This window comes from Lagopus muta, chromosome Z (genome assembly GCF_023343835.1).
Source record: "Lagopus muta isolate bLagMut1 chromosome Z, bLagMut1 primary, whole genome shotgun sequence".
NCBI lineage: Eukaryota > Metazoa > Chordata > Aves > Galliformes > Phasianidae > Lagopus > Lagopus muta.
The window spans coordinates 69,539,818-69,555,898 of NC_064472.1; the positions used below are offsets into that span (position 1 = coordinate 69,539,818).

The following is a 16,081-nucleotide window of genomic DNA, read 5'->3' on the forward strand; positions in this document are numbered from 1 at the left end:
GGGTGCGTGTGTGCGCTGGGGAGGGGGTGCGGACAGCCGCCCCCGCGCCGCGCCGGCGGGCGCGGCACACGCAGCCGCACGCAGCCCGGCGGCGGGCAGGAGCCGGCGGCGCGGCCGCTATAAATCAGCGCGGCGGTCCGCCTCTGGCACGGCGCGGCGCGGCACGCGTCCTCCTCCCGGCCCCGCGCGCAACCCGCGATGCGGCAGCGGGACCCGGCCCCGGCGGCGCGGTGCTAGCAGAGCGGCGGCGACGGCAGTGAGCGGCAGCGCATCGCCCCGCGCCCGCTGCTCTTTGTTCGCGGCTCTCCGCCTCCTTTTTGTGCAGCGGAGCGCAGCGCTGTCACTGCCGCGCTGTTGGGTTCTCCCCGCCGATTTTTTTTTTTCCATTTTTTTCCCCCGTTTTTTATTTGTGCCCCCTTCCTCCCCTTCCCCCCCCCCCAGTGTTGGACTGCAGGGAGAGGGAGGGAGAGGCTTTATGTCTGCTTGTTTTATTATTTTATTTTTACCCTTTTCCACGCCCTTTCAGAACTATCCGCGATTTCTCTCTTTGCGCCTTGTCCTGAGCGGACGCTCCCTCTGCCCCTCACTCCTTACCCGGGAGAGCTGCGCCGTCACGTTTTGCTCTGAGCCGAGCGGACGGAGGTAAGTCGTGCTTCGCTCCGGCCGTGCGTGCACCGGGCATCACTCTGCCCGAGAGGACGGCCCCGGCGGAGCTCAGACTCGGTGTGACCGCCCCGTCCGATTCCGATGCGGAGCTGCGGGGAGGCGGGGGCAGAGCGGCGAGAAGTTGTGGTGGGGGCATTGTGGATGGGGCCGTACCCTTTGTCGCCCCATCGCGGAGGGCCGGTGCCGGGCGCTGCCATTGTTGCTTAATGTATGCCCCGCACGTCGCTCCGCGCCCATCTATTGCCGTAGGGAAGGGATCCGCACGGTAGCCGCACAGAGCGGTTCCTGGTAACGGAGCGGCACTTCGACGCTCTCTGTGTATTTTGCCGAGCGGAGGGGCACAGAGCCACGCGTGCCCGATCCCGCGGGCGCGGAGCCGCCGTCGAGCAAACGGCGCAGGTGTCCGGCGCCCGCCGCACCGGCGCTCTCTCTGCGGCGGGGAGCGGGCGGCGGGCGGGCAGGGAAGGGGGGGGTCCCGGGGGCGCGGCCCCGCGGGCGCGGGGCTCTTTGAGTGGCCGCCGGCGGTGTCATTCAGGCGGGGGCGGGCGGTGAGCGCCTTTATCGGCCCGACACCGCAGGACGCAGTATCTTTCCAGCGGGGTGGTATCGGTGGGTGCGGGTGGTGGTGTTGGAGCTTGAGGGACGGGCGGCTGCGAGGCCCCACGCAGCCCCCGGAGCGGCGCGATGCAACGCGGGTGTCGGGGCGGGGGGCGGCGGGACGGGGCGGGAGGGGGCGGCGGTGGTGGTGGTGCGCGGGCACGGAGCCGCGTGGGGCGGACGGAGACCTCACCCTGCGCTGTCGTCGTAGGTAACCTGCGGCTTTCCGGCAGCGTTGGATCGCTGCACTCCCAACTTGAGAGCTCCCAGGTATTTGCGGCGTGGCATCACGAGCGCTTACGACCTCTGGCAGCCTATTCCCTGCGGACGGAGAGCCCTTCCCTCCCGGCCCCCCACCCTCCCCCAATCTTTCCCTCTCCCCCTCCTCGAGGTAGATGTTCTGCGGCGCGCTCCAGGATTTTTGCGGACCTTTCCGCGGCACCTGTGCCGGACCCACCCTTTGTGTGGTGCCGGCATCGCCCGACGACGGCGTTGGCCTTTTCCCCGTGCCTCGCTCCACCATTGGTGGAGCCGTTCGTTGCTTCGAGCGCTGCGGGGCCGAGGGTGGGGCCGGGGCGCGGCTGCCGTCGCGGCTCTTCTGAGCCGCCCTCGCCGGCGCTGTGCGCACCGAAGTAGTATTTTAGTTTAGGTTTTTTTTTTCCTCTTTCTTTCTTTCTTTCTTTAATTTTTGGCGAGGATTAGGTGCTGAATAAAGCCTCGTTTTAAGAACTTTTGCTGCGGGGCTCAACGCGCCGTCTGTGCGCTCCGTGAAGCGGTACTGCTGAGTTGTTCCACCCCCACCCGCGGGGATGCAGGCTGCGCTCGCAGCGCAGTGCGTTCTGTGCGGGTTCGGGCGGCACCACGGGCTTTTTTTTTAAAGGAAGAAAACAAAATTAGTGTTACTATAGTTGGTTTAGTCGGAGTCCAAAACTCTGTAATGCGTTGCCGCACTTGGGAGTTCAGAGGACAACTCGGGTTTGATGACTCAATCGTGAACTTCGGTGTCCGGATTTCTTATAAGTGGCATTTGTTATAAATTGTATGCATCAGTCTGTGCACATACATGTTTTACAAAAGTGAGGTGTGCGATCTTTGTACTAAAAGCAGCCCGTCCGATTTCATCTGCCTTTCTCTGTCTGCATTCACGCTGAATGTTAAATGAAGTTGATGGAGTTGGGGAAATGCGTCGGTGAATGGGGACGTGTTGGGCCAGCAGACACCAGACGTGTGGCTGTAGCATCGGTTCGGTGCTTTTTCCCTTTTTTTTTTTTTTTTTAAGCTCTGGAAGTGGTGCTCAGCGCCTCTCCTTCCCTGCTGGCCTCTTGGGATTGCTGCACTGGGGGTGGTAGCTGAGCGCTGGACTGTGAATTGGGGTTAAATTACTCATGAATCATTTTTAAGTACAGAATTGGCAGTCAGACTGGTTTTCCTTAAAAAGAGATGCTGTGGTTGAAGCCTTTTGGTGTGGTATATTGAGGGAATTTGTGATTCCAGACAACACACAAATGACCTTGAAAGTGTTGAGGAATTTTATCATGCTCATTAAAATCTGGCCAAGCACAGCTTTGATACCATATTAAATGTGTTGCGGCTGTACCTGAACTGATGTTTTCTCTCAGCAATGCCTTAATTTCATCTTTTTATCTTGGCAGAGTGTCTCAGCCTTCCTCTGTGAAGCAGAAATAGTAATTGCTTGCATTTTAGCAGGTGATGCCTCCCCAACACGCATAAATCTCTCCTATTGGTGGCTTAAACACACTCTTACAGTATTTCTGATGTAAATTTAACCTCTGTACTGCAGTAAGCATAAACTTTTCCTTATTTTCTTGACTTAGCCTTAATGCTGTTCTGCAGGGAGGGGCAGGTACTTTCCTGAGTGCCCTTTTTGTAATTTGTACCCTTACTGCTGCACGCAGACTCAGAACAGCCACAGCTGAGCCGGGCACCAGGTACACTGCTTAAATTACTCCAAGGAGCTGCTGACTTGGAGCTATGTATATATATATAGCTTTTGGGCTATTTCCAGATTTTTGTGTGGCTTCATGCAACTTGCACTGGAGCTCTGGGCTCATTCCTGTTCAAACATTTGCAAATCTAAGAGAGATTTTTAGGACAGACAAAGCTAAGCTGCCTTTATTTAGGGACACAGTTGAAGATAGATAAGAATGGATCAAACATATTTTTAAAAAGAAATACTTGAGCTTTTTTGTTTCTTAAAATAAGTCAGTGCCACTGGGGAGGTGGACTGTGCGGGTAAAAATAGTACAGGGATGCACACTCAGCTTCCTCCTGGTAGCAGTGATGTTAAAATGCTGCTTTTATGGACAAAGTCCTTGCTGTCCTGCAGTGTAATGACTTCTGTTTCTGTTGCTGAGGTTCTTCATGGCAGTAGAACAGAATGCTTGCTAATGGAGAAATTCAATTTGTGATGAATATATGTTCCAGTCTTACTTTAAAGCCATCTTTGCTTTCTACCTAATGCTCCACTAATAAATGCTGCTATCTATAGAGGGCAGCAAATGTCACTCGCTGCTGCTATGAGTTTAAAAGTAAGAACACAGCGTTATGCACGGGGTTCTTGTCCTGACAGAAATCAGTGCTATCAGCAGGATCAGCTGATGTTGGTTTGGGTTTTGCTGTCTGCAGTTGGAATTTTTAAGGAAGCAACTTTTGATCTCATCTGCTCAAATCTGTCTAATTTATCGGAGAAGGATTAGCCTGGTGAAACCAGGGTAATGGAGCTTCCAGCTGCCCCACCCCTTGGGCTAGATCAAGATGTGTTGTTGTCCAGTTTCTTGCTGAATTTGAAGTCAACCTAAGTTTCGAGTGGTAGAATATCACAGAGAGGCAGATTGGTCTCTTGAGGACTTCAGCAGCTCAAGGAGGTGTGAGCACTGAGCATGGGAGTTGCCAATGCTAAGCACCCTGCTTTCACTCTGCTGCAGGCTTTGCTGCTGGTTTGTAGGGACTCCTTGAATCCACTATCTTGGCAATGAGCAGCCAGGTGTTGCGCTAACATTGTCAGAGCTTGGTCACACTGCATTTGGAAGCTCTCTCAGTTCAGCATAGGCTTTCTGTGCAGAAGGTGAACCTGAGGAGGAAGCCCTCATGAAACACCAGCATCTGGTGGAGAGTTCAGTTCTTTGCTTCTAAAAACTTGGTGAAAGTGTTATAAGCTTCTTACTGCAAATATTAGGGAAAAAAACAAAGCAAAACAAAAAAACCTCTCAGAGAAGGTTTAGAAATTTTAAACATACACCAATTCTTTTGAAGTCATTATTCAAATATGATTTTTCTGGCAAAATTTCTAGAGTTTTAGGAACTGTTAAAGATAAAATCACAGGAATTGTAATGGGAAGCCATTTGAACATGCAAATTGGGAACAAGCGTAAGCTTTCCAGATGGAGCTTAAAATGAGCATCACACTGCTTTCTGTTCTGTTGAGCCACTGTTCTTCGTGGTATTCCCACAGTTAAGCATCAGGGGTCTTCATTTGTTTTGATAGTCACAGTGAGCCTGGGCATATGCAGGTTTGGTAGAAACTATAGCTTCCTAATAAGTCTGCAAGGAGATAAGGAGTTTAAATGTTGCTTGGCACTGCCTTGCTGTGAAGTGCACCAGCTTGGGATCACTGGGAATCATTCTAGGGAGTTCTAGGCTTCACTTCATGAAATGTTCTGTGATACTGATTCCTCACTGCCTTCTACAGTCCTTGGCTTGCTGCTGACTCAGATGCTACATATACAAGAGGCTGGGGCAGATGAAGCTTTAAGATGTTGCAGAAATATCTGAGAATCTTGGTTTGTTGTGGTTAGCAAAAAGGGTGCATTCTGGTGAAAACTGCAGTAGTTGACCACATGATGCAAGCTAGAAAGTAGTGGAGTTCAGAGGACGCTGTGGGCTCATAGAAGTCCTAAAAGGTGCGTGGTGTTTTCTCTTTGGTCTTCGTCAAGTGTGGAGTGGATTGAGATAATGTTGAGATACTGAACTGCTCGGAAGTGATAATTTCTTGAGTGCTTGATACTGGAGTACTGGTGAGATGGGAGAAGATGCACATTTGGATGCTATGAGTGCTTGCTGGTGTATTTATTGAGCTTCCTTTCTGCAGATTTATGCTAGCTGTATTTGCTTTTGGAATGAGTTTTGCTACATCTTTCCTCGGATTGAACTGGAAGAGATTTTTGCAAGTTCTATGGGGTGAAACTCCATTTCTGTGACTGTTGCAGTACTTAATGTTCTTCTGCTGGTCAAATTTCAATGACAAATAAAATTAGTTGGATTTATTACACAGTGCAGATGAGTAAAACTAATGTTTTTTTGGGTTTTATGGAAATTTGTAGGTTAAGTGTCTTAATTTGACTTCTAAGGAATGGAGATTCACCTGTAGAAAGGGAGAAGTAGTACAAATTTGACATTTCCATTGGTAGGATCTCTGTTTCTTACGTTGTTGACAATACTTTAGCTTCATTTCTTGCACATTTTCTTCAAAAGCAGAGTTATGGTTGGCAAAGGTGTATTTGGGATGTGCCTCCCACTGTGCTCTGTGCTCGCCTGTGACATGCTGAGCTGATTCTGAGTTTTTCGGCCATGTTGCTGGGGTGGGGGTTGGTGGGGTAGGAGGGAGGGAGGAGAACAGATCCCTCCTGCAGTGTCTGCCAGCTCCACATGGGCTGCACCTCCACATGTGAAAGGACCTTCAAGGATTGCTTTGACTTCATTCGGAGGGGAGCAGAAGGTGTACTCCAACTTTAACATTCATGGAGGCTAAATTAAGTTCACTAGGGAAAAATATATGGCTTTGAGTCCTTCAGCAAGAACTCTTTTACTGGGACAGGGAAATACAAGGTATGGATATGAAGTTCAGAGGGCTGCAGGGTTTTTTTTCCTGTGTGGGAAAAGCATAGGGAAGCTTCCCTACGTGGGAAGCGTAGTATTAGCAGGCTTTCATATAGATAAAATCAGATATGAATTTCATGTTTGTGTGATTGCTTTGTTAATATTGGAACTATGAAGTGCTATCGGGAAATAATTCTGATTTAGAATTGCTGTAGGAAATATCTACAGTGAGAAATGAAAGGCACCAGTAGAAGGTCAAGGGTTTACCGGTCTGTTGTTTAAACTGGGCCTTGTGAATTTGGGTTTCTGTGGCATGCCCCTCCATTTTCAGTGCTGGTGCAGAACTGTGCTTATCCTCCGTGCTCTGAGTGCACCTGTGAATGTTTCCTTGCAGTTACAGTGCTCTCCCATCAGAAACAGCTGTGCCTGATCTGATGCAGTGCAGGAAAGGCTGAATGGTGAAGCAGCTTTTAGTAAGTGCATGGTGCCAGTGGGGCAGGAGCAAATACACCCAGCCGCTTTACTGAAGTTTCCAGCAACTTTAGGTAACTTGGAATAGAGTGCATTGGGGGGGGGGAGGAGGAGGAGGAGGAGGAGGAGGAGATGTCCTTTGGAGCTGCGGGCTAGGAGCACGTTTCTAATGGGTGTGAGAGGGAAGTAGAAAGAAAGGTGCTTGGACATCTGATTGATTGTTTTGTGCTTCTATGGGCAATCATAGCTCTTAAATAGGTAATAACTGTTGTGCCAAACTGCCGCAATTAGCAGCTCCAGCCCTTCCCCCTTTCTTTTTTTTTTTTTTTTTTTTTTAATGGAATCCTTGTTACTCTGCCCTCCATTTTGTTTGTCCACCCAAAATAGCAAAAATACCTAATGCTGTGATCTGTATTTGTATTCATCCACTAGCTTTACTAGCATTTCGTATGTAGCAGTAAAATTTCAGTGCAGGGCAATATCTTGGAGTTTCCTTTCTCTTTCTATCAACTGCTTGCTGTGGTTTTGAACCAACAAATGTAATTAAATATAGGTATGCAGGAAATACTATTGCAAATCAGTTGTCATACAAAGAGCTTTTAAAATCCTAATACCTGCTAGAATCGTAATCAAGGATATTATTTTTATCTCTAGTAACATGGTTACAAATCTTGTCAGACTTCCTGCTGCAATTTCTTTCTTCCCAATATGCATTAGAAGCTGTTTTCTGTCTGTTTTCGAAACAGGGACAACTAAAGTCATAACTCTAAAACACCATATGCTTCTCATAACAAACTATGCATGTGCTGCCTGCATGCATAGTGAAGTGAATTTATTAACAAGCATAACTTTTTTTGAAGTGTTTGTATCTTCAGCTAGATCCCAAAATACAATTACTGATATAAAACTGCTAATCTTAATCTGGACAGAGCACCCATTCCAGAGGTGGCTGCAAAATTGCTGACCAAGTGAACTGCTTAAAATGAAGAGTTTAGGAGCTGCTTTTGCATTCAGATAGCTAAACTGTGAAACTTGGCATAGCAAGTTGTGTTGGACTGCATCCATGGTTGAGAAGTTGGTAGGCAAGATGAGGATTACAGCCTCATTAACTAAATGAGTAGCTGAATTTTTTTTCTATAATGATTGAACAAACTGAAAGGAAAGTAAATTGAGTCATACTTGTCTTTTGGTAAAGGCTATTGTCATAAGGAGAGTGCTTGTAGTGAAATTTCTCTGATCCACTGCAACTCAGTAATACTAAACTAGTCATCTTGTTAGAGATCAAGTGATGGCCAGGAATATCTGTACTGAATTATAACTGGGTGTGGGATTATTTCTTTGTGTGTGTGGAAGGTTTTTTGCATAGCTAAACTCCTATGAAGTGGTTGACTGCTTCCATATCAAGGAGCGTGTAACAAGCTATGCATATGAAATCTCTGAAGGGTTTTTTTGTCCAAGATAGCATTAGTTAAAATGTGTTCTCTTGCTGTATTTTAGTAGATTGGTGACTGAGGGCAGAGCAATGGATAGTCTTCCTTGACTAAAGTAACTGGAGCGCTTGTCCTGTGAGGAAAGCCTGAGACAGCTGCTTGATCATGGCAGTTGCACCAGTCCATGCTCCAGAGGTGCTTCTGTCTTACATTCAGTGCTTTTGCAATACCTCTTCTCATGACTTCATTTGAGAGGGCTGTGTTGCTTTTTTTTTTTTTCCTTTGTACATCTGGAAAACATGGCTATTGAAATGCCAGGAAAGGCTGAAGCCATATATTTTTATCACATTTTTTTACTACTTACTAAGATAATGGAGTCAAATTGTAATACATATGTGCGAGACTTTGCACTAACTACCTAAATATGTATGAAGTGCATGACTTAGACATCTAATGCTACTTGGATGGCTATTAACACTTGAAATACGGATGGCAGGTAATATACATCAATGAAAGGGTTTCTTAATTCTAAATGGAAAATACGGAAGTTCTTTGACCGGATTAATGGGAACAGGAATTTCTTATTTAAAAAAAAAAGTGTTTGAAACATTGTATGTGTAACCTAGAGGTGAAGAGGCCTTTCATGTTGGGATGGCAGGTGAGTATTTGGAGCAGTACCTGACTTAGGTTTGAGAGCTTATAAAGCTAGACTCTTGGGTTATCTGTTCATATATGCTTGATTCCATCTGCCTTGTTGTGCTGTTGAAAATCAGTGAGACAGCACATCCTCGGTGTCCAGGTCTGCTGCTCTTCGCGCTTTGGGAAAATGCCATGGCGTGTACAGTTAGTCCAAATCAGTGCCAGCCTGCAAATGGAAACATTGGTAGCATAGTCATGCTCAAGTTAAATGTTTAAAATGTTTTCTTTATGACGATAGGCGCTAGGTGGGGTGCTTTGCCCCTGGAAAGTACTTCTTATGGAGCTCCATACAGGATGGGAAACACCACCCCACTGTCTGGAGTTGCGGGGTTTTCCCCCAGTTGCTGTGGATCTGTTGGATGTTACGAGAAAAACATAGTCTTTAAAGATTTTTGCTTCCACTTACTCCTTGGGTTATGCTGATCTGCATCTGGACTGGCTGCCTGTTTTTCCTCCTGTGGCAGCAGGCAGTGCTGGGCCTTAGCAGTGGGGTTGTAGGAGAGGGCTGAGCTCTGTGGGTTGTCCTTCGCACGCAGCTGATTGCCCACCACAGGGCATGGATTGGCCTGTCTGGAGGCCCTGTGGAAATGGATTTGAGAGCAGGGTGAAATGATGATGTGCAGGTGGATCGGAGTGAGGAGAAGGGTGTGGTGAATAGTCCTGTGTACACTGAAGTCAGGGTTGAAGGAGGTGTTCTGGGCCCTTTGTGCGTGTGTGAGGAGGCCATGGTGGAGCAAATGAACTGTATGATGAAGTACCTGTAGAAGCCTCCTTGTCTTTTCCCCTCATTCTCAGGAGAAGGTGGTGGAAGGAAGGGAAGGAAGGGAGCCTCAGAAGATGAGGGTAAAAGGTGAGGAGAAACTTGTTTTAATTCCAGTTCCGTTTCTGTTAGCCAAATCTTTTCATTGGAAATACATTAATTTTCCTTAAGTTGAGAAGGCTGGCTTCCAGATGTGGTTGTCTGCTCTGATATTTATGTGCCTCTGAGATATGACTTCTCCAAATAATCTCCTGGTTAACAAGGAGTAACCAGGCTTCAAAGCAGCCTAGGATTTCAAGCTATTAGCAGTTGAAAACCTTCTTTCTTTGTATTTCAGTTTATGCTTATGGGTAGGGATGATTGCTGTGGGTGGGTGTTGTAGGTCAACAGGCAGGATATCTGCTTGATAATCCTTTTGCATGAGTACCTGACCTAGTACCAGATTTTTGTTTCCAACTGTGTTGGCATTTAGAGTTTTTAAATGTCAGTGGAACATGTGTTCTTGGCAGCTGTGGATCCTGTCCTTCTCAAGAAGGGAGTAAGGTGTTGGAATTCATTTTTAGAAGGGAGTGCTTCCAAGGCAAATGACTTGCTTCATTCTTTTACAGGTTAAATCTGCTGTCAGAGTTGGTTCTATTTATCTGTGGTTTAGGGAACTTTTCAATATCACTAGTGCTCACTGCCATAATTGAACATCTGCAGTGATCTATCCCCAGAAGCTACAGATCTTAAAACTATCTGTGACTGCTAGGTCTTTGTTCTTTCTTCAGAAAGTGTGAAAAATGTGAGATACTGGAGTGAGAAAAGTGTGAGTATTAGATGGTGTATCAAGCTGCATATTGCAACATCATTTTGCAGGGGGAGAGGCCACTGTCAAATATTTGCTATGTCAGAAAGGTTGGAAAGGTTCCTCGTGGCTGGAGCAAAGTCTTACTGCTGTTACGTAAGTGCAGTATGGGTGATCTGAGGAGACCTATTGTGGTCCATGAGTAGCTCACTGGCTTGTTGGAGTCATTTCTGTGCAAGTCAAGGAGAAGCTGAATCTAACTACCCAGCACTGATTTACCAAGAGTAAGTTGTAGAGGAATGCACATGTTTGAGACATAACTCTGTGACTGAGGAGAGAGTGATAGAGATAATCTGCCTTGAGTCATTCCTAGCATGATTGCAGTTTCCTGCAGAATTCTGGTAACATCTTAAGCAAGAGCTGGCTAGAGATGGAAGGTCTCTGGGATTCCTGAGTTTAGTGGTTAATACTCCATGATTCTCCTTTTTATGAATAGAGGTCTTGTGTACTCTGTAGCACTGACTATATTTAGTATGGAGGAGCTTGCCCTCATCATGTCTGTAGGTGGTACCTATTGATATCATTCATATTCTCCAGGGCAAGTCTGCTGTCCAAAAGGTCTGGAACTGTTGAGAAAGAGGAGCTTTGAAGGACTGCAGTCAAGGCAAGAGAACAGTGCGGCCCTGACTCAGGCGGACAGATCACTAGCAGCAATACTTTATGGGACCAGGGCTTCTCTGGGGAAAGGTCCTGGGCCTTGTGCTGAGCAGGGACAGAGAGGCTGAAAGAAGGGAAAGGTTTTTTCCCCACAGGGATAAAAGGGTCGTAGTCCAGGGAACTGTAGTCTCATCTGTAGAAGGGCTTCCAGCCACTAGTGATGAAGTGCTGAACAACCTGTTCTAACTTCAGGGCTAAGTCTGTTCTGGTCAGAGATCAGATTTCACATCTGTTATCATAAAATTTCTGTTCTGAGCAGAAAGAACTCATGAAGAAAAACTGAGTCCAGCTCCTACATCCACACAAGGTAATCTAGGTGTTAAACAGTTTGTAGCCTGAAGTTACTACTGATCTGAATGACACCGTTGTCTACCTCTTTGCCTAATAAATTCATTTATATATTAGACAGAATTCAAGTATGACAGGGTCCTTAGATTTAGGCCTTTTATAAAGGAAAATCAGTTTTTTTAAAATGAAACAATTTGCTTTCATAGTGCAATTGAAAAATGTTTGGGGTAAATTTAATTTACTGTGCCTGGCCTAAAAAAACTAGGACAGGATGTGATAGGTATGTGTCAGGTTCAGATGCTGCTTTGTCATTTGCTTCCTCTTTGAGAAATCATGGGTTTGGAAACTATAGCTTTTGGTCTCAGTTGACAGAAGCATTGTATAAAGAATGTGACAAAGTCAAGCTAGAATGCTTTAATAACCAGAGATGCTAACACAGTGTGAAGTTATTGGATATTATATGAGCTGCCTTCCAAAGTGAAATCCAGTCCTTTATGCTGTTTAACAATTGTCACTCTAAGGTTAAGGTTCTCCATCTTCTCATTCAGGCTCTAGGTATTTGGGATGGCAATTAGCTAGTATTACTACACACTATGTGGGCAGTTGTTTATATACGTACTACATGAATGTTCTTTACACTTAAATTATTTATGAAGCTTGGGATAGTAGAGCCAAATATTTTCTGATCTTAGAGGCTATATGATGTAATTTGTTTGAGAGAAGAACTTAGAAGAAGAAGAGAGCTTAGTTGTCTCTTCCTCATGTAAGTGACCTAATCAAAAGTAAATACTGTAATCTGTCTGAACTTATTTTCCTGGTGGGAATTAGATCAGAGGCAAACAGGATCCACATTTAGATTTTGTAAGTCTTCAGAGTGCTGTTAAAGCTAAAATGATGTACCTCTTCATGAGCAACTCTTGAGAGCAGTGACTGTCAGAAGCCTTTTCTGGAAGTCCCTAAGGATAGATTTGGTCTGAATAAGGATCCTTTGACAGCTGGGATGTGAAGGTGTTAGTGCTGTTCTCTGGGTAAGAGAACTGAGAGAGTTTACTGGCCAGCACTGACGCAATTTCTTTGTGTCAAGGAAAAGCTGCTCAAAGTTGCTACTTGCATGTCAGTTTGCTTGTTTTTTTTTGGTTTTTTTTTTTTTTCTTCTGGCGTATTGGTACAGATTAAGATGGCAAGTAAGGTTTTGGGTGTACTTCTAGGACAGCTAAATGTCAGAGTTTTGGTGAGGTTCAGGCTCTTCTGAAGGCAAGTCATACAGAGTCTTATGGATAGAGATAGACCTTGGTGTGGGCAGTATTTATTTTTCTAACAGCATAGAGCTCACTAGAAAGGCCATTCTATTTCTATGATTCTGAGTTGGAAAGGATCACAATGATCATTTGTTTCAAGTTTCAACCCCCCCTGCTGTGTGCAGGGTTGCCAGCCACTAGACCAGGCTGCCCAGAGCCACATGTGGTTGAGTCAAGGTGGTCGTAGCGATGGTCAGGGGAAATGTAGCACCTTAGTGTGGCTTGTTCTATGCTACATTGGACTCAAATTTATATTGCCCCTGACTTACCATTTAACACATGGAACTGACTGTAATATTGTAAAGTGATAACTTGGAGCTGAAGAGTTAGCTGATCTTCTGTGCTTCTAAACAACAGAGATGCTTTTGTATAGTAAATGAAACATGTAAAGACTTTGTCTGTAGCCATTTCTGACAGTAACACTGCTATTGCATCCTTCTGATTCTAGTTAGGAGATGGTAATGCTGTAGAAGAGGCATACTGCTCGCCCTTCAACAGCACATGACCAAACTGGTCACAGTTGGCTTGTATCGAGATTACCTTACTTGGTTTCCATTTTTATATGTTATATAATAATGCATAATCTCAGGAGGATTAGTACAAGGCATGAAAACCATATAACTACTTGAAGAATTATGGCAAATTTGAATACTTGACTATTTTACAGTACATGACTAATGGTTGTGCATCAGCTTATTTGCCTTGACCACAGACTCTCAGAATCTTTTGAGTTGGAAAGGATCTGTAATGGTTGGCCAGTCCAACTCTCCTGCAGAGAATAAGGATATCAGGTTGCTCAGAGGTACAGCCTGATGCTCAATATCTCCAAAGATGGGGCTTCAGTCACCTCTCTGGACAGTCTGTTCTCGTGCCTCACATTGTCTCCAGTCTGAATCTCTGAATTCATCATTATATTCACTCTAAATTTCCTCCTCTATAGTTTGAAGCCATTTCCCCTTGTTTTATCACAACCTGCTAAAGTGGCTGCCCCCTTCATTCTTTTATCATGCTTATAGATATTGAAAGGCTGCTGGCAGGTCTCCTCAGAGCCTTCTCTTTTCTGAGGCTGAACAGCACCAACTCTCTCACCCTGTCCTCATGAAGGAGTTGTTCTATCCCTTGGGTCATTTGTGTAGCTCTCCTCTGGACATGCTCCAACAAGTCCACATCTCTTCTGTACTGAAGACTTCACATCTGGGTTAGTACTTCAGGTAAAGCCTCACCAACAGAGGGTCAGGATCACCTCCCTCACCCTGCTGACTGCTTCTTTTGATGTAGCCAGCTATACATATGGCTTTCTGGACTGTGAGGGCACATTCTGGCTCATGTCCAGTTTGCCATGCAGCAGTATTCTTAGTCTGTTTTGCAGGGTCATGCTCCATTCTTACATACTCTAGCTTGTATTGATAGTGGGAGTTGCCATGACCCTGATGTAAAACTGTAGACTTAACAGGGCCAAGACCAGTCTAGATCTCCGAGGATCTTAAAGAGCACTGGTCCCAGTACTGACCCCTGAGGGATTCTACTCATAGTGATGAGTGATCTCCAATTGGACATTGAACCATTGACCACCTCTTTCAGGGTACAGTCTTGCAACCAGTTCCTCGTTCACTGAATAAGTTCACTTGTCAAATCCTTATCCTTCCAGTTTGGAGGGAAGAATGTTATGAGGGGTTGTGTTGATGTTGATCTTTACTGCTTGCAGTCTTCTGAGTGCAATGCTTGCTTCACCTGAATAGATGCTAAAGGCAGTTACTGTGGATCCTAAATTGCACTAGTGGTGTGTTCTACTTCATGGTGAGTGATTCCAGTTACCTTTGGGATTGTGCAGATTGAAGTTAAGGTGATAGCTGTCTTCAACAGTTGTGTCATTTCAGAACCAAGAGATCTTGAAAGAGAGAGGAGAGACAAACTGATCTACAGTTGAACATGTCAGACTCTCGTTAAATAGCTATTGTGTTGAAGCATAGCAGCTTTTGAGTTTGAATGTAACTAGAATTCATAGAACTGGAATATTAACTAAAGTTAATATTTGTCTAACAAAATGGGAAGTAGAGAGGGTTGAATGATATGAACAGAATTGCTTGTGATGGGGGCTAGTGAAGGTCCCATCATACAATCTAAATATGATAATGATGATTTGGGGAACCTTGTTCTGCCAGAGTTGCTGGATCTAGTCATGTGGACTGGTACAGAAGGATCTTGAGAAGCTTGGAGACTGACATAGTGGGGAACAGGAAAAAAAAAATTCTGTCTAGTTGTCAGATTAAATTTTTTTCTGTCCTTGCTTAATACTTCTTCTCTAAGTAGATAGTCATAGGTTGTTCTGCCTCAGTAGCTTTATTACCTAATCAAGATCTGCAGGTATATACTTAGCCAAGTGATGTCAAGAGGGAATCATATCAAAGGAATCTCTATCATCTTTTTCTAAAGATACCTGCTTGGATTTTTATATGTATTTTCTGTCCAGTGAATTACAGTTTTTCAACTTAGGAATAAATAATAGCTTTCCTTTGAGGTCCAGTTCTGGAGTGAATGAGGGTTTTGTCATCAGTTTATTAACAAGATTAGCATTTGGAATAGGTCTCTTAACAGTGAACAGCTGGCAGTCTCTATGACTCTCCTTCTAAAACCATACTTTACAATAGATATCTGCAGTATAATTTTCTTGAACTGCTTTGCTGTTCCTTGATTAGGAAGTACTTATGACTTATTGTGCTGTGTGGGTGTATAGAGAGCACAGCTTCTTGCTGGGTAATCAACGTTTTCCTGCTCTTTTTGCATTACAGATTTAATCTTGCTCAATCTAAGTTTAAACACCTTCAAAACCTGCATCACTACCGCTGCATATTAATAAAATACCTCTGGAGGTGATGTCTGAACTCAGACCTATGCTGTTTTTTTTCTTAATGCTGTCCTTTCTTAATCCTAAACCCTGTATTTGCATAGGTAAAAAATTCTGTAACATGCAGAAGGTAAATGACTTGATTTTTCAAGCATCTTCTGCTTTATTTTGTAAGAAGCAGTGTGTAGACATATAGTTGTCTATTTCTCACTGTCTGATTTGGAGAAGGTGAGTGGATGCTGTGAGAACTTACTTCAGGGTAGCCCTGTTCATTTGTCTTGTTGTCAGTGAGCAAGGGGTTGAGTGCCTGTTCCTTTTAAGCAGTAAAAACAAGTGACTTTTCTGCCTGTTGTATTTTAGGAAATAGCTGATTTAAAATTATTTACATATGCATCTTATGCTGTGCTTCTGTGAGATGAGTCAAGAAATACAAGCAAAATACGCACAGTTGCTGGAGTTCTTACTTGCCTGATTCTGTGTGGAGTTCCTGAAAACTGAAGTGCCCACTCATGAGTAGTTGTGGCTGATTCTAGTGTGTGATGTTTCTAAAGGCAGTTTATTCCCTCAGCACAGGAAGAGACATTGAGAAAGATAGGACCACTCGCTATGCAACATCAGGATTATTAGCAGGCTAGTGTTTCCACTCTACTCATAATCCTTAGGTATAATGTGTGTGATGTTTGAAAA

General features: G+C 44.9%; 1 protein-coding gene across 13 annotated transcripts in view; it reads left to right on the top strand.

The window, feature by feature from the left end:
- Positions 1 to 244: 244 nt before the first annotated feature.
- The window catches only part of ELAVL2 (ELAV like RNA binding protein 2), an 86,804-nt gene continuing 70,967 nt past the window's right edge, over positions 245 to 16,081 (top strand). For 4 of the 13 annotated variants that reach the window (XM_048931150.1, XM_048931153.1, XM_048931154.1 and 1 more), the window contains exons 1-2: positions 550 to 642; positions 1,475 to 1,533. Coding sequence is in view for 4 of the 13 variants with exons in the window: in XM_048931148.1 (XP_048787105.1) it covers positions 476 to 642 (167 nt within the window). In the remaining 9 variants the exon portion in view is untranslated. Of the gene's footprint in view, positions 643 to 1,254; positions 1,276 to 1,474; positions 1,534 to 6,004; positions 6,109 to 16,081 lie in introns of those variants that run through there. The other 9 variants (XM_048931151.1, XM_048931160.1, XM_048931148.1 and 6 more) reach the window with 9 other exon arrangements.